Source organism: Phyllostomus discolor, chromosome 12 (genome assembly GCF_004126475.2).
Source record: "Phyllostomus discolor isolate MPI-MPIP mPhyDis1 chromosome 12, mPhyDis1.pri.v3, whole genome shotgun sequence".
Taxonomy (NCBI): domain Eukaryota; kingdom Metazoa; phylum Chordata; class Mammalia; order Chiroptera; family Phyllostomidae; genus Phyllostomus; species Phyllostomus discolor.
Window position 1 is genome coordinate 44,312,420 of NC_040914.2, and position 17,369 is coordinate 44,329,788.

The 17,369-nt window shown below is 66.1% G+C and overlaps 1 protein-coding gene across 2 annotated transcripts in view; it reads right to left on the reverse strand.

Annotated features, from left to right (window-relative positions):
• The window catches only part of IL16 (interleukin 16), a 31,476-nt gene extending 15,707 nt beyond the window's left edge, over positions 1-15,769 (reverse strand). The window contains exons 1-5 of one of the 2 annotated variants that reach the window (XM_028502199.2): positions 15,377-15,769; positions 8,642-8,750; positions 5,170-5,312; positions 3,427-3,537; positions 2,434-2,548 (exon numbers count right to left, since the gene is read on the reverse strand). In XM_028502199.2, the coding sequence (XP_028358000.1) occupies positions 2,434-2,548; positions 3,427-3,537; positions 5,170-5,312; positions 8,642-8,750; positions 15,377-15,688 (790 nt within the window). In that variant the 5' untranslated portion in view covers positions 15,689-15,769. The remainder of the gene's footprint in view (positions 1-2,433; positions 2,549-3,426; positions 3,538-5,169; positions 5,313-8,641; positions 8,751-15,376) is intronic. The other variant, XM_036013178.1, reaches the window with a different exon arrangement.
• Between the last annotated feature and the right edge of the window lie 1,600 nt (positions 15,770-17,369).

The following is a 17,369-nucleotide window of genomic DNA, read 5'->3' on the forward strand; positions in this document are numbered from 1 at the left end:
CCGCACTCTGACCCGGGCGTGGGCGGCCTGGCCTGGCCCGGTCCCTGTCCACCTCCTGCCCTGAGGCCTCACGGATGAAAGGTCCACCTCACCCACGGAGACCCGCAGAGACAACGCCACGCCTGCCAAACACCAGCGGCATTTTTCACGGAAGGAGAACGAATAGTCCTAACACGTACACGGAACCAGGGAGACCCCAGAGACCCCAACAGGTGCTGGGAGGAAGCACGAAGTTGGGCGAGTCACACGACCTGACACCGAACTGGACCACACGGCTACAGCACTCAAACACCACGGCTCTGTCACAGGACAGACACACGGATGAACAGGACAGGACGGGACAGGGAGCCCAGAAACAATCTCGGGGAGAGCCGCCACGGGACCCCCGGTCCCACCTCTGGGCGTGTGCCGGAAGCAGCCCACACACGGACGGAGCAAGGCGCACGCACCCCTGGGCTCGCGGCGGCATCATCCACAGCGACCGCGGCACGGGGGCAGCCTCAGTGTCCAGCCACAAGGGAGCGGACAGAAAGTTGTGACACAGTCACACAACAGAGAGTCACTCGGCCGTAAAAAAAAAAAATCTTGCCATTTGCAACCGCGTGGATGGACCCAGAGGGTGTCGTGCTCAGGGAAGTAAGTCAGGGAAAGACGAACACCCCAGGATGCCACCCACACGTGGAACCTAAACCAGCACAGCAAATGAACAGACCGAACAGAACCAACCTGAAGACACAGAGAGAACAGCCCTGGCTGGTGTGGCTCAGTGTGAGCGCCGGCCTGCACACCAAACGGTCGCCGGTTCGATTCCCAGTCAGGGCACATTCCTGGGTTATGGGCCAGGTCCCCACTAGGGGGCGCACGAGAGGCAACCAAACACTGATGTTTCCCTCCCTCTCTTTCTCCCTCCCTTTCCTCTGTCTAAAAATAAAATAAAAACTTAAAACTCTTCTTAAAAAAAAAAAAGACACAGAGAACAGCCTGACCGTCCCCAGAGGAGAGGGGCCTGTGGGCTGGTGACACGGGGGGTGGGGGGGGACTGAGAGCGCAGCCCGGCAGTCAGAGAGCGGTGCCCAGGGGCCCAGTGCAGCGGAGGGAGGGCACGGCGTCACACACACTGCGGTGTCGGCGGGGCGCTGGACCCACAAACGGCACAAACGTGTGAGCGTGTGACCACGGCGCTGCACGCCTGAAAATGATACATCGCTGCACGCCAACTATAATGCAAAAAGCAAAACTGGAAACCAAACCCAGGGGCCCCCGTTTTCTGTGCCCCACTGCTCCTCCTCCTCCTCCCTCCCCTCTCGCTCCCGGTGACATGCCCCTCTCCTCACTCGGCCCAGAAACCCCTGTGTGCAAGGAGGCTGTGACCTGTGCCGCCCCGCACCTCCGCCCCCCCCCACCCCCGGTCCCTCTGGGGGCGAGGCCCTCGGCCCGCAGTGCCGGGTCCCGCTGCCCCAGCTCCCACTGCACTGGGCTCCCTACTGGGGCCGGCCCCTCCCCCACCTCGAGACCTCCACCAGCTCCCCGCCCACGTGCACAGCCCTGTGCACAGCCCTGTGCGTTCCGGAGCTGGCGCACCCCCGGCAGCAAAGCCGGCGAGTGAGGACAGCCCATGGGCAGGCCCTGCAGCCCCGAGCGCCACAGACGGGAGGCCAGGGAGCGGACGCGGCCAAGTCCCAGTGGAGCTCGCTGTGGGACTGGAGCCTGACTTCCACTGAATGGGCACAGCTCCCCCAAGAACCCAAACTCCTGACTGACTGTGTGGACACGGGAAGACCACACGCTGACACACATCTACACGGTCCACAGCTCTGCGGCACCAGGCGCAGCCGGACTGCTGCCCGCCCGCCCTGCCCCGCCCCGGACCTGGCCCCAGGGAGCAGAGAGGGGCGCCTCCTCCCCGCCCCCACGGTGAGCCGGCCGGGCCGGGCCGCAGGGACTCCCCGGTGCTCCGTGAGTGCCCGCCCCGAGTTCTGCCTCCTGGGCCGAAACCCGCAGCCTGACAAACCCAGACGGGACTGTGGGGTGGAGTGGGGGCTGGAGGACACCTGCCCCCCCAAGACGAGAGGACAGGGCGGGGTGCTCAGGAGGCACCTCGGGTCCCCAGCCCCTTCCTCTCAGGGCGGGCGGCAGCTGGGCCGACCTCAACCTCCGACCTCCCGCCAGCAGGGACCACGTCGGGGAAGTCCTTGCTCCTGGCACTGGGACGCAGTGGGCCCGCGAGGGGCGTGCCCCCCCCCCAGGGGATGCGCTGGGCCCAGTGCCCCACGGCCGGGAGGCAGGGAGGGCGGGGAGGGCGAAGGAAAGGGCCGTCTGGCCGTGGACGGCAGGGAGAGAAGGGAGGGGCCGTGGCTGTGGTGTGCGGACTCGGGGGTCAGCGGGCTGCCGCCCTCTGAGGGGCCGGACCCGAGGCGGCGCGGGGGACCCTACCTTCTTGCAGCCGGCCGTCGGCGGCAGCGGCGCCCCCCTCGAAGATGGTTTTGACGTAGATGCCGATGGGGCCGGACACGCTGTCCTTCCCCCCCACGATGCTGAAGCCCAGGCCCTGGGGGAGGGAGCGGGGGCTCAGACTGCGGAGGGTCCCCTGGGGCTGCAGCCTCCGCGCTCGGCTCCGCGTCCGGAGGGCCGGCCCCCACCCTGCCCGACGGGGGGTGGGGGTCAGGGGTCAGGGGGCAGCGGGCGGCTCCGGTCTCTCGGGTCTGGGGACCGGACCGAGCGCAGAGACGGGAACAGCTGTCTGTGCGGGACTCCGAGGCCGGGCAGGGCGGGGCGCCCTCTGGAGGCCCTGCGAGGGCTGGTGGGGCCCACACCGCGGGAGCCCAGGGGGGCTCCCCTCCACGGGCAGCTCTGGGTGGGGGCTTCCCGTCTCCGCGCTCCCCTCCCCTCCCCGCAGACAGACGGACGGTGCCACAGCCCCTCACCCACAGGCTGTTCCCACAGTAAACACGACCCCTGACCTCGGCTCCCTGGGAGGGGCTCCCTCTCCGGCCAGCGCTGTCCCTGCCCGCTGTCCTGCCCGGCCCTGCCCTGGCCCAGGACACACTGCAGGCCTGTCCTCTCCCTCGGCTGGGCCCTGGGCATCTACCTCAGTGCCGGGGGGACACAGCTTCGTGACCGCCTGGCCAGGAAGCAGGGCTGGGTGGGCGCAACTTGGGATTGGAGACGGCCACTCTGGGGACCAGAGGCCTAGACACCTCAGCCCCCTCCTGTGTCCCCTCCTGCCTCCCAAACCCCAGGACGTGGAGGCGGGAGAGCGGGGACTCTGGGAGAGGGGGAGGGGGAGGGGCCCTGCCCCTCAGGGAGGCACCCCACGGAGGCACCACTGTTCACTCCGGGAGCCCGGGCCACCCCTCCCCTCCCTCCACACAGCAGCTGCTCAGATGCGGCGTCACCCCGGGTGCCCCGGGCAGCGGCCCCGCTCACCTTGGCCTGGCCCTTCATGAGCACCACGCTGGAGATGACGGACGCGTGCGGGCCCCCCGAGGGCTGCAGCAGCTGGGCCGTGCTCAGGGAGCGCGTGGGCCTGGAGGCGCCCTGCAACGGGGACGCATGGGGCGGTGAGTCCACGGGCAGGAGCATGCCCCTCCCTGCCAGGGACGCCCCGCAAACGCCCTGTCTCCTGAGGGCCCGCCCGGAGTGCCGGCCACTGCCGAGCGGGGTGTGGCTGGGGGCCCCAGGAGCTGGCTTCACTGGCTCGATCTCCCCGCAGACCGGCAGCCGGGCTCCGTGAGGATGTCCAGGCCGCGCTGACCGGCACGGTGGGTCGTCTAACCAAAGTCTCAAGCAAGGCTGGAAGGCCGACTGCCAGGAATGCCCTCAACAGGCTGCAGGACTCGTGAAGTAAGACCTTCTCTGCGCCCGGCCAGGGGCAGTGGGCAGGGGCCAGGACCCCGAATACCTGGACACTCAGGACACAGACTCCAGGCAGCAGCCTGGGGGGGCACCCCCCACCCCGCTCGGGAGCAGCAGCCCCCCCCACCCCCTGCGCAGGGGCTGCCTCCGAGATGGCAGGTGTGGCCTGCCAGTGAGGGCTCACACGCGGAGCCCCACTGACCGCTGCCTCTCCTGGCTCTGTCACTGCCACCTGCTGACTTGGGGGAGGGGACGTCACCCCTCCATGCCCCCGGCTCCCGCCTGTAAGGTGGTGAGCTGCACTGGGAAGCCATCTTTTCCAAGCACTGGAACACCAGTGTCTCCCACTGCAGTCGGAACCATGGTAACCCAAGGAAGGGGAGGGGAGGGGAGGGGAGGCTCGGGACATTCTCAAGCCCCTGCCGTGTGCCCGGACAGAGACAGCCAAATGCCGCTGGACCAGCGGCCCACCCTGGAGAGCCCACGGAGCGCTGGGGAGGCAGGCGCCAGCAGAGAGGAGGACCCCAGGGGGGCTTGCGGGTGAGCCAGCGACGGGCCCTGGGAGGGCAGGGGGGTTTCCGGAGGGAGGAGGGACAGGAGGGCAGGGCTGCAGCCAGGGGGCGCCCTGTGACCGGAGTGGCGGCTGCAGCCCTGGCAGGATCTGTGTGAGGGCCGGGCTTGGGGAACAGGGATGCGCAGGCAGGCTGCGGCGGCACGTGGGGACGCTGTACTCCCCGTGGGCTTCGCGCCCCGTCTGCAAAGTGATGGCCACACTGGGAAGGGCATGGACGGCAGGGAGGGGGGGCCACCAGGGGCTGGTTCAAATTCCGGCGCCTCAGGTTTGAAGACGCGTAAACTCAGCCTTACTAAGCTTCCGTGTCCTCCCTGTAAAATGGGGCCCAGGTAAGGCCTTTCCAAGCTCGTTTTCATAAACCAAGTCACGTGTTCCGGGGGCTAAAAATCAGGTTTTGCAGCCCAGAGGGGCAGCATCAAGCCCCCACCAGCTCTGACTATCCTCGTGACCGGCCCAGGCCCCGCCCCTCGTCCTCCTCAGGGGTCCCCGGTGCGGAGGGCGCACGGGTGCGCTGCAGCCCAGTCCTGGGTCGGCGGGGTGGGGGCTCGTGCGCAGAAGCACGTGCAGGTCCCTGCCACACGGGGGCGCTCAGGAGACGCCGGTCCCCTTGTGGTCCTTTGCCCAGAGGGCGCCACGCCCGCGGGGCTGCAGCCTCTTCCCTGCAGCTCTGTGGACAGGAGACCACCCCACGTCCCGTTCAGCCCCCGCCGAGTCGGCCCGCTCCCCCACCGCGGCCTTACCCCGGCCCTCCCCGCAGGACCGTCCAGCTGCTGGGACAGAGACTTCCGGCTGCTGCAGAGCGAGTACGGCGGCCGGTCTGCGGCGGTGGCCATCCTCCCGGTCACTGGGAAGTCCCCCTCGGCCGTGCAGTAGGGATTAACGCCTGGACCGGCAGAGGGAGAGAGGGCCGGTTTGTGCCGAGAACCGCAGAGAGCAGCAGCCCCGACGGGCCGGCCCTCCCGGGCCAGGCGGCGCAAGGGCAGGGACGCGGCGGGCGACGCTCCGCTCCTCCCTCAGTGCGCCCTCCGCGCCCTCCGCGCCGCGGGCCGAACTCTCGCGTGCGTGTCCTCTCCGCTCACCTCCAGGGCGGCAGCGGGCTCCGCAGCGCCAGGGCTGCGTCAGGTCCAGTCCCAGCTCTCGGGGCGTTTCAGCCCCCGAGGCGGAGGGACAGGGAAGGCGCAGAGCGCGCCCAGGACGGGCAGAACCAGAGGGGAACCTGGCGGCCTCCCAGGGTCACCTCTGACCTCCTGCACGCATGCACGCACGCACACACACACACGGGCACGCACACGCCCCTGACACGGGCAGAGAGCCAACTCCGAGGCCTTGGGGAGCTGAGGGAACGCACAGCCACCAGCCTCCTCCCCGGGAAGCCCAGGCCCGCGTTCCTCCACCGAGGAACCGCACCACACCCGGCGGCCCGGGCCAGCAGGGGTCGCAGGCGGCGGCCCCGCACCGTCCCCAGCAGCACGTCCCCACGGAGACACGCTGGGAGCCACGAGCATCACGCTGTTCCAGCAGCCACATGAAGAAAGGCAACGGAAACAGGTAAGACTGACAACACATTCCAGTCGGCCCGGTGCACGAAATGACGTCACAACAGGTAACAGCAGCTAACATCATTTTTGAGATAGCGTCCATCCTTCCTCCATTCTGTGCCACTGCTGGACCCGGGGCGTCTGCAGCCCGTCCTGCGCTTCCCGGTCCGAGCGTGCCGCACGCCACGTGCTAGGCTGTGGCCAGTGGACACTGCGCTGGACCGCACAGCTCCAGGGACCGGGAAGGGCAGGGCCCTCCTGGTGTCCCTCCGCTCCAGAGAGGGCCAAGGCTGGTGTGGAGACCCCCGGGGAAAGTTGGGAGATGGGGGTGGTCCGAGGGGAAGGCAGTTGGCAGGGTTTCTGCCCTGGGGGAGGGACAGACTCCAGCTTGCGTGCAGGCCGCAGGAAAGAAGGCGCTGGCCAGGCTGGGCAGAGGAGAGAGGGGGAAAACGGGCGGCCCTGAGGGTGTGAGGGCAGCAGGGGGCGGGGCAGGGTGGGGGGAGGCGTGCGGCCCGAGGAGAGGCCTTCCTCCCCCTGCTCTGAGCACCCCCCCCAACTCCCAGAAAGGCTGGGGGCTGGGCACCCGCCAGGGGCGGGCAGGGGGGCGGAAGCTGGTGTATGGCTGTGAGCACACGAAGCAGAGTTTGCCGTTGCGTTACTACCTATTGACCAACTATTGTGTGGTTCCCCATGTGAACCACTGTAGGCCTACTCCTGCCCCACCCCGCGCACCGAAATCATCGTCCAGAGAGGGGAGCTAAAACCAGTGAAACGCGTAGCACTGAGTTCCTGACAATGCGGGCATAACCCAACGCAAAAGCCGAAACAATGCTGGAAAGGGAAGCCGTATAGTGAGATGACTTGATAATAACAACATGCGAGTATGAATCCGTTGAGTTGGACCAGGAAATAGATGGGAGATGGGAGGGCAGGCGAGTGACACCGGCTTTCCTGAGGGGGGCGCTCCGGAGCACAGTCTCAAGGATGACTTCAGGGATTAGACCGACTTTGCCGAGTAACCGAAAGGAAACCGGAAGTGAAAATAAAAATCGAATGAGCCTCTCAAAGTCCTGCAACAGTTACACACACACACACACACACACACACAGAGCAAGAAGCAGAAAACAAATGACCAGCGGCCAGGAAAAAAAACCCAGAGTGTTAAAACAATCAAAGCAAAAGCAAACGTTGTTTATAACCCTAATGTCAGCAGCTGGAGGGTGTCCGGGAAGACTGCCAGACCTGCCCTCAAGGTCTGACCGCCCCCCACCCCCGTCTGCCAGAGACGAGCAAAGCAAGAACGAGGTGAGGAGGTGGGCGGGAACGGAGGGCCGCAAGGGACGCTGGGATCCGCTGCCCACCTGCGGGAAAGTCTGTCTTGACTCTCACTGCATGGCCAACACCCAAGTTACAGAGACACCGTAAGTTTGGGAAAAAAAGTATTTAACAACCAGAAGAAAATATAGCTGAGTTATTTGATAGTTCTCTGGATGTACGAGAAATTTTAACGTTAGAAAGGAAAAGATGTCAATAGATTTGGTCAGCACACAAAGACAGAAACATCTTCGTGTAAAGAAACAGAGAAGAGCCCTGGCTGGCGTAGCTCAGTGGATTGAGCGCGGGCTGCAAACCAAAGCATCGCAGGTTTGATTCCCAGTCAGGGCACATGCCTGGGTTGCAGGCCATGACCCCCAGCAACCACACATTGATGTTTCTCTCTCTCTCTCTCCCCCTCCCTTCCCTCTCTACAAATAAATAAATAAAATCTTAAGAAAAGAAACAGAGAAGAAAACCCACCGACCGAGGACAGTGTGTTCGACAGACAGGGAGGCCCAACACCGCGTCACCCAGGAGGCTCTTCATAAACCAAGGGTGAAGAAACAGTGATCGCCCAACGGGAACACGGGTGCCTCACGCCGAGGGCACTGACAGAGGCAGACACATGTAACCTCAGCTGTGCTGGGAGTTCTTTGCCCACCGCGGGACGGGCGGGTGGGCCGGGCAGGGCGGCAAAAGGAGGGCAGATGGGCCCCTGAGAAGGCAAAGGTGGGGGCCTTGCAAAGGGGGGAGAAGGGGGCTCACTGGGGAGCCCTGCACCTGGCAAGTGCTGGCTGTTCCTGTCTGGGCTGGAGGGCCAGGGCAGGAAGGGGCACACCGGAGCCGGTGGGCGCTGGAGCCCAGGCTCCACCAGGACTGCGGAGGACGTGGGGAGCCAGCACCCAGCAGCCAGCCTCCACCCTCCAGTCCCCTGCCGACCCTCTCGCCCGTGAGCCACTGGAACGGGAGGCCCGGGGGGGCACCATCTCAGTCAGGGCCCCGGGGCGAGTGGGGCCAGCCGTGCAGGCTGGCGCGCCTCAACTAGAAGGTTCAATGCTCTGCTGTCGCCATGTCGAAATTCTTAATTTCTGACAGGGGTCTCGTGTTTGCACTTCACAGCAAAGCCCACAAACGGCCCAGCGGGTCCCGAGGTGGAGAGCAGCCACGGTGTGCGGGAAGCGGGGGACAGAGAAAAACCTTCGGGCAAACCTGAAAACAGTTCTGACCCAGTGCGGGCCGGGAGGGAAGGGGCAGGCACTCACGCACTCTGAGCGGCAGCGACACGCGTGTCACAGCACAGGTCACATCCAGCACACGCCAGGTCCCTGGGCCGGCGGCCCTGCAGCAAGACACTTACTGGTGGAGTTGCTGCGTGTCCTCTGGTGACAGACTCTGGGGAGCAGGAAGCTGCTGCTTTGTGCTTCTAGTTTTCCGGACTTTTCCCGAGAGGAAGTTGTAGAAGCTTCCTGCAAAACAATTCCAGCCTTTCATTCACCGGGTTGGTTCAAGTCGAGAACACATTCTCGGAAAACCAAGATTTTGACGCTGACCGTGGAAGCACGTGTGGGGCTATCTGTGTCCTGCTCTCAGTCGCAGGCTCCGTGGGGCAAGGAGTGAGCGCACGGCCACCCACCGACCCACAGACGCGCTGACTCGGCGCGCACAGGGCGAGGGACGGGGAGGCTGCACGGACGCTGCCCAGCACAGGAGGGGCAGGGGGACTGGTGGGCAGCCACGCGCCAGGTTCTTGAGCGCACACTGGGGACGCGGCTGGGGACGAGCTCGCTGGTCTTGGAGGAGTGCCATCTTGGTGCAACGTAAACAAGAAAACCGTGCGCCCGGCACGCCACGGCTTGTGCACCAGAGACGCACGGAGGGACAGAGGGGCCCGCCGCCACTGAGGCCCCGCCGCCTCCAGGGAGGCCAGGACGCCCGCGGTTCCAGACCCCGCCCTCACCCTGGGAAACGCGCTCAGGGGTGCCGGGCGCCTGGCCGGGCAAGTCCGCGGCGGTGCAGTCCGCACCTGAGAAGACAAGGAAGGGACACGGCCCGCGTGTCCACCGTCAGCGGCACGGGGAAGTGGGCGGTGCGCACGGGCGAGCATTAGACGCCGCAAAGCCCCGGAGTCCAGCGGCGGAACGACAAAACCAAACAACGCGGACGAGTGTCTGGAACGAAACACTGAGTGACGGTGAGTCCGCCGACCGGGACCCAGTGCACTTGCTCGCGTCTCGGGCCAAACCCTGGGAGGGACTGGGACCTCCAGGGCGGGGACTCACGGCCCCCCTCCCTGCTGCTGACAACGGAACACCCCGGGGGTGAGCCAGCGGGCAACAGTGACGATTCTGAAAGGCGCAGGGGACATGGCCCATGGTCGGGACCTGAGGACGTGGGTGACGGCCACGTGCGTCCCTGGGCTCTCCTCCTACCCCGCACCAGGCCAGGTGCCGGAGACTGCGACGGCCAGCAAAGACACGGACCAGGACGGTGCTCTCTGGGCCAAACACTGGCCAAGGGGGAGGAGCCCCGGCCCCACAGGGAGGGCACGGTCAGGGGTGGGTCCACCTGCGGGGGGGCATCAGCTGAGCGCTTTACTTCCTGCCCCCTCCTTGAGACAGAAGAGACCCGGTCCAGCAGCTCTGCCCACCCCCACCCGTGCGGCAGATGGCCACCCCAGGGCGCCAGGCTGGCCAGAGCCGCTCTTCCCAGCCCCACACGCGGAGCGGCTGGGGCTGAGCGAGACCTCCAGCCGCTCCGGGACATGGTCGCCGACCACAGCCGCGCTGCAGAGGCTCCGAGGACTGAGAGCCCGGTCTCCCGAGTTCCCCTGCGTCCCTCCCCCAGACCCCTTTCCTGCCGGAGCCGGGAGCACAGGAGACCGGCTCCCAGGTCTCCCACAGCTCCAAAGAGGGACGGCACCGGGAACCACGTGGGGTCTGGGAGGCCGTCATCGAGCGTGCCCCACTCCCTGCAGCGGACCGCCCCTGCCGCTCCCCTCCCCGGACACGGGTGCACGGGCACAGAGGCTCCATGGGAGTCCTGCAGCAGCCAGCTTCCCTCCCAAGCTGCTCCTCTGTGGCAGGAAGAGGCAAGTGGCCAAAGGATTGGGTTTCCCAGTTGCCAAGGAGGCCGGGTCCCCAAAGCCACAGGCCCAGCCGCTCCCAGGAGCAGAATGGAAGCCGTGTTTGCCCGCGGAGGCCGGCCACCCTGTCTCCGCCCGCAGAGCAGACGGGCGGTCTGACTTCATCGCATCCCGAGTCACGCTGCAGGAGCCGTGACTCTGCCTAACCAGGATTTTCAGTTTGTGGAAAGAAAAAAATATTTTCCCCCACCACGGAGGCCGTTCCCACGTGGATCAAAGTGTTTTGAATGGCCCCGTGGTGATCGCTGGGGTCTAGCTAGAGCGAGACAGAAACCGATGGAGCTGGGGCGTCAGACGGGGTCTGTCCCGGCAAGAACCCACCACGCCCTGGTGTGTGCAGCCCTGGGCTGCTGGCGGGCACACAGGCGATGGTGAGGGGTCTGCCCGTGCCCACCCCTCACGTGGGAGGCCCGGGTCAGCGACCACAAAGCCCGACTCCCTGCGCCACCGCGTTCCGGCGCAGAACACCGAGCCGTGAGCCCGCCCTGCCGATACCGGCTACCCGAGCTCGCGCAGGCGTGTTTGTCAAGGCAGGCGGACGACCAGTCGATTGCTAAACACACTGCCCCGTGATTAATAGCTTTTACGCACTGGACGCTCGGCACGCAGACGGCACCTGCGCCCTGCCTCTGCTCCGGTCCGCGCGAGGGGCGGGGCTGCTGCGGGCAGGAGACCGGCGGTGGTGCCGGTGCCGGTGCCGGAGAGAGGCCGGGACGCGGGAAGGACAGCAGAAGACGGGTGACTGGGCCCGAGAGCGCCCAGAGCCACCGCCGCGATCTGCCCCCCACGCCCCCCCCCCCATTTATCACACAGAGGCGGCACTAGAATGACGGTTGGCAGTGTGGGGTCAGGAAGTGGGCGGGGCTGGAGGCCCGCGGCCTCTTAGGTCTCCATACTGTCGGAAAGCTAAAGTGCTGATGTGCCTGAGACTCTAATACACGAAGAACACGTGCTCTGCATGTCACTGCCAAAAAGAACTGTAAAAGCGTGTTTTTAATGTATTTACTTATTTTTCCAGAAAAGGAAAGGGAGGGAGAGGGAGAGAAGCATGGATGGGTGGCTGTCTCTCACGCGCCCCCTACTGGGGACCTGGCCCACAACCCAGGCATGTGCCCTGACTGGGAATCGAACCCCCGACACTTTAGTTCTCAGGCTTGTACTCAATACACGAGCCACATCAGCCAGGGCATTTTTTTTTTTTGGCAATAATTTCTTTAAAAGGACCCTCCCGAAAATGTGGAGCCAGCTTGACCCATGGGACCTGTGCCTCCCTCTCCCCAGCTGCCTGCGTGCTGCTGGCTCCCTCCACTCTGGCCCTCTGCCTTCCGCCCCCAGCTCCCTGCCCCCCCCACACACAGCCCTGGCTCCCTCCTCACTCCCCAGGGAAGCAGAGCCTAGATCTCCTGTCCTCAGGATGGACTTGAGCTTGACCTGAGCCCACCCCCTGGTTCTGGGGTCACACAGACTTCACAGCGACCTGGCTGCACCTGTGCACCTCTCGAGACGATCCCCGGTGAAGAGCAGAAGTCCTGTTCCCTACGGGGAACGGGGTGTTTCTTTACGCCCACGGGGAGCTCACAGCCAGTGCCGGGCCAGTGTCTGCAGAGACAGGAGAAGGGAGGAGACTCGGAGAGGAGAGCGCCAGAGCTCGTGTAACCTGGGCCCCCCCACAGGCGGGGCCGCCCTCCCTCCCTGCGGCTGCAGCGCCCTACGTTTTAAAACACTCGTTCCATCTGAAGAAAGAGCGTGGGTCTGCCCTCCCAGCGCGTCCTCCTTGCGAAGGTCTGATAAAACGCTGCCTCTTTGTTCTGCTGGGGGTCTGGAGGGCTCCCCGGAGGAGGAGCCCACAGGACCTGAGTCAGATGCGCCCCGGGGTGGGGCGGGGGCCCCCACCCCCAAGATCCACTCAGTCCAGGTTCTGCTAGCAGAACACAGGCAAGGGGGCTGTTTGTTTTGGTTTTTTCATGTTGGCTGCTGATGTGACTTCCTCTTCTTTGATTTTCTCACCAGGCGTTTCCAGCGGTGCGCTGAGGTCCCGGGCCGCCTTCCAGGCGCTGCTGTGAGATCCGTGTAACCATGGCATCGCTGGAGGCTGAGGAGCCGGGCTGGGCCAGCTGAGTCACGCCTGGGCGTGGGCACAGGCGGGAGCCAGGGCGGAGCACTGGGGAGCCAGGGACACTGGGGCCGGCTGGCCCCTCAGACCCTCTGCCCTGGGGCTTCTGAAACGGGACCTGGCTCAGACAGCTGCCCCCTCACCTGCTCAGGACTCATCACCAGACCGGAAATGGTCCCCACGCTGCTTACGAAGGGAAAACGAGCACCTCGGGCAGGAGCTGGCCGGGTCCCTCCCTGCCTTCCAGTCCAGCCCTGCCCCTCCTTCAGGGATGGGGCCCGTGCCGGCTGGGGGCGGGACTCCCTCCACACACACACACACACACACACACACACACACACAGCGCTGGCTCCTCCGCACACGCCTGCGCCCGCGCCCAGGACCAGCAGCGACCCCTCCGCCCCGTCTCCAGCACCAGCCCACGTTCCAGCGCCGCAGAGCCTGCGACCCGGCCCGAGACTGGCCCAGCGAAGCACTCGGTCCGAATGCTACCAGCTCCGTCAGTTACTCGGTTACTGTGCCGGCCACCGTCCCCACCCTCAAACACAAACAGTAACAATCGTGAAGCAACAACCGGGTGCCCCGCACCGTTCTAGGTACATTTGCTCCCGGAGGCGACGACAGCCCCGTCCTGACGAAACCCGGGCGAGGTAACACTCACGATGCTAACGCCCCCGTCGCCAGGGCTCCGGGAGGGACCGAGAATCGTGCGGGACCTGGGGCTCACCCCCGAGCAGTCAGACCGATGACCCCACACCCACCCCAGCCACAGCGATGCTGCCGTGACGGCCTCCCCCCCGGGGCTTCGGGAGAAGGAGGTTAGAGCCGCGAGAACATGTCTTAAATCGAAGCACAGTGCCGGGAAATCGCAGAGATGAAGGGGCTTCTCCGCCTGCCCGCCTGCCCGGCCCTGGTGTTTCCGCCCGAGAGCGCGGAGCCTCCTGCCCTGCCAACTGCGCGGCCACAGCTCCCAGGTGAGCTGGCCGCCTCTCCTCTCTCCTCGTCCCTCCACCCACAGACCCCCTGGACTTCGCCTTGAACCTGCGTCCGCCCCCGACCCTGCTGAGAGCCGCCGCACTGCCACCGTGGCCGAGACGTGCCCCTCCCCACACCTGCAGCCGGGGCTCTCCCGGCCTGGCCCTGCGCACCCCTCTGCTCAGCAGCCCCAGCCACTCCTTCCTCCCCGTCCTCCTCAGAGGAGGGGTCCGAGTCTGCCCCTGCCAGTGCCCCGACCTTGTCTTCTCCACACTCTGGTTCCCTGAGGCCCCTGCCCCCCCCCACCCACCCAGGGCTCCGCCCGTACGCTCCGCCCGTATGCTCCCCCCTCCCTCTCCCCAGTGCCAGGGCTCCCTTGGCGCCCTGGGCACCCCTCCTCGGCTCCCTTCGCTCAGGTCCCTGCTCACTGCCCCTCCCGGGGGGCCCCCTTCATGTCTCCTTTGCACAGAGGGCCACGCCCCCCCGGTCTCCCTGCTCCACAGTCCCCAGGCCCCTTCACACACCCAGTCGTCACGGCTCTGTCCCCAGCCGGCATGAGGGCGGCACGAGGGCAGCGACCCTCCCGTCCACCTGGCTCACTCCCGGGAACTGCGCCTGGCAGGTGGGCTGTGCTGGCACCGGCCCAGAGGCACGTCCGCCCTCTTCCCGCTACGAGCAACAGGTTCCCTGAGGGCAGGGCTGCACCCCTGTCCCCCCGTGCCTGGCTCAGAACAGGTGCTCAGGGAGCCCCTGTGCGGTGAACAGAAGGGACGAATCCTTCTGGAAGTCGGCTAGAACGATTCTTGAACTGCATTTATCCAGGCTCTAACCCATGTCAACTGACATTGCTGTGAATGAACTTGAACTCCTGGTTGCTGGACTGTACAGCAGCCACATCGGTCACGGCGAACCGGGAGCCTGGCCAGGCTCCCCGGACCCACTGGTCGGTCAGTCCCTCCTGCCCTAACCTGTGGAGGTGAGAGAGCAGCCTGGGCTGGTGGGCCCCCAGTGACCCGCCTGTGTCTGCCCAGAGGCTCTGGACCAGATCTCCCGCCCTGTTCACTGTTGGGTCAAGTGACTGCACCCCGAGTACCACGGCCGTGGGGCGTGGGGGAGACCCCTGGGGCTGGCCTGTCTGAGGGAGCCCAGCTGGGGGAACCCCACTGCTGATGGGAGGCGGGGACCCACCACGTGTTGGGGAACCACGGAGGGGGGCAGAACTCTTCCCTCAGCTTCCACCCCGAGGGGCCAGCCACGGCCCCCTCACTGAGAAAGCAAGAACTGGAGAGCAACTGGCAGAGGAGAGAGACACCTGCCTTCTGGCAGGTCTGCCGGCCCCGCTCCACTCTCCTTGCCTGCCCTGCGCCCGTGCAGCCCCCATGCCCGCGCTGGAGCGCTCGGGGGCACCTGGGAGACGCCCCACCCCACCCCCGTCGGTGTGCAGGGACAGGCTCACTTGCTCACTCTGAGACCATGCCCGACCGCCCCAGGCCTCCCGCCCCGCCGAGGCCCTGGAGGGGGGCCTCTTTCCAGTCCCTGCTCGGTGCGGGGGTGAGCCACCTGCCTGTGCCAGCTGTGGCTGGCCTGCCAGCCCGCGCCGGGCACTTCCCAGCAGAGACCCGGGCTCAGCCGACGTTGGGCAGACCCGGAACCTCACTGAGCCTCTCAGAGAGGACCCACCCAGTCGGACCCGCCACAGCGCCTTCTGCGGGCATCCCCGGGGGCCGGCCTCCAACCCTCCCGGCTGTGGGTCGGGGTCAGAGCCTGTGCCCTTCAGGGGAAGGGCCGGAGGACTCCCACACGCCGCCCCAGGCCCCGGCGCACCCCAGCGGCACACCCCCGCCCCACAGGCCCCGGCCTACCTTCAGGAAGAACATCCTCCTGCCGGGCTGGCCGCCGTCGCTGCCGGCCGCCTGCGGAGCCGCGGCCCGGGAGGGCAGGCCCAGGCCCGGGACGCGGCCAGGCCCCACCTCGCACGTGTCTGCCAGCTGGCCGGGCACATGGGCCGTCCCCTCCTGGCCCCGGCCCAGGGACCTCTCGAAGGGGTCCGGGTGCCTCTCGTCGGGGCTGGAGCCGTCGTCGCTGGTCTTCGCGTGGCAGAGCATCAGGGAGCGGGAGAGGGCGCGGAACTTGGTGGGTTTGCGGCTCCGTGCGGCCCGGCCGTGCAGCTCCATCCGCAGGGAGGAAGCCAGGCCGGCCCTCTTCCTCTCGGGGTCTCGGGCCCTCGGCGGGCGGGCAGCGACTGGGCCGGGCTCGGCCGCCCCTTCTCGGGCGCCTGGAGGGCAGAGGCGACAGGAAGGGGCTGTGAGACGGCTGACTGGCTGGGGAGCTCGGCCGGGGCCCTGGAGCGGAGCCGCGGGGAGCCCGGCCTGCCGTGCCCAGGGCCCTTCCAGGCTGCCGGCCAAATGGGGTTCCGGGACCCCAGGCGGTTACCGCCCTCTCCACTCCCAGGCTCACGGAGGCCAGAGCTTCCCCAGCGAGGGAAACCGAGGCACCGAGAGCAGTGCACGCCCAGAGCCACGAGGAGCCAGCGGAGGAGCCCGCCATCCACCCCAGGAGAGAATCACAGATCAGACAGCCCGGGGCTGGTAACCCAAGTAAACTAGAAGCCATTTTTCAGACAGAAGTTTCCGGGGAACCCAGTCTACAGGGCAGGTCAGAGGGCGCCGGGGAGACTGAGTTCGCCCTGCCTGTCCCCTTGCACTGCCCCCGGTGAGCCCTGCGGCACCTCCAGAGACACGCCAGGATCCGCAGGCCCGCGTGGAGACCCCTGCCCTCTGTGCCCTGCGGTCCCGGGTGGGGAGCCCCGAGGATGCTCAGTTCACTGGGCGAGGAGCCCCGGGCGAGCCGCAGCCCCGTCGACACCACGCCCGAGGTGGGGGGGCGGGGCCACCACGTTACCACGAGGAGAGGAAGCCTGAATCCCCCCCCACAGGACTCGGAGAGGGGAGCGGCCCATGTGGAGGTGGGGAATGAGCTGAGGAACTGTTTCATTCAGATTTCTGAATTCCCCGACAGGGCCCTGTATCAAAGGCAGTTTTTCAAGGGCGGCCACTGTAGCCCGGGGGGTGACTCGGAGATGGGAAACGAAGGGGGAAATTCATGATTCCTGCAATCAAAATTCACCTTCTTCACACAGGCTCTAAGTGTTTCTAATTACGTACTTCTCAGCCCTTTGGCTCCTACTGTGAATGGAACCCTTTTAAAGTACACTTTCTAGCTGGTTAGTGCCTTGGTGTGCTATGACTTCTGCGTACACGCTCACCACTGGCAGCCTGTGGCGGCTCACGCGTGTCAGTCCTAGTGACTATTCACCCGCCTCTCCTGGGCGTCCGGCCACGGGACCTCTGCGTGTGAACGAATCCACTCGCTTCCCGTCGAAAACACTTAAACCACGTATTTCGTTTTGTCGTCTGATGCTGCTGAGGAAGGCCTCCGGCACATTCGTGAGTAACTGATGACAAAGGGGTCCCGGGCCCCTCTCCGGGCGCTGGCGGGAATTCCTCGAGTGTTTTCTGGCAGTGAGGACGTGGATGGCTGTCCGTCGAGATAAGTTATTTTAGGACGTTGAAGAGACGCCCCCCGGCGGGAATCTGGGGAGAACCCCCACCAGGCACGGACGTGGTGTGTGGAGGGCCTTCGGCTCCTCGGCACGAGCGTGGGTCGCCTGGTCTGACGTCTCCGCGGGAAGACACGCCCGAACGGCCTGCAGCGGGGTGCCATGCGTCTCTCGGGAGGTTGCAGCGTGCAGTTCTTTGAAGAGACAAGTGGCCTTTCACACTGAGGACCCCCGGGCTGACATCCCAGACACCAACGGCCTGTGGCCGCCTCTCGTGCGCCCTAGGTCACAGGACA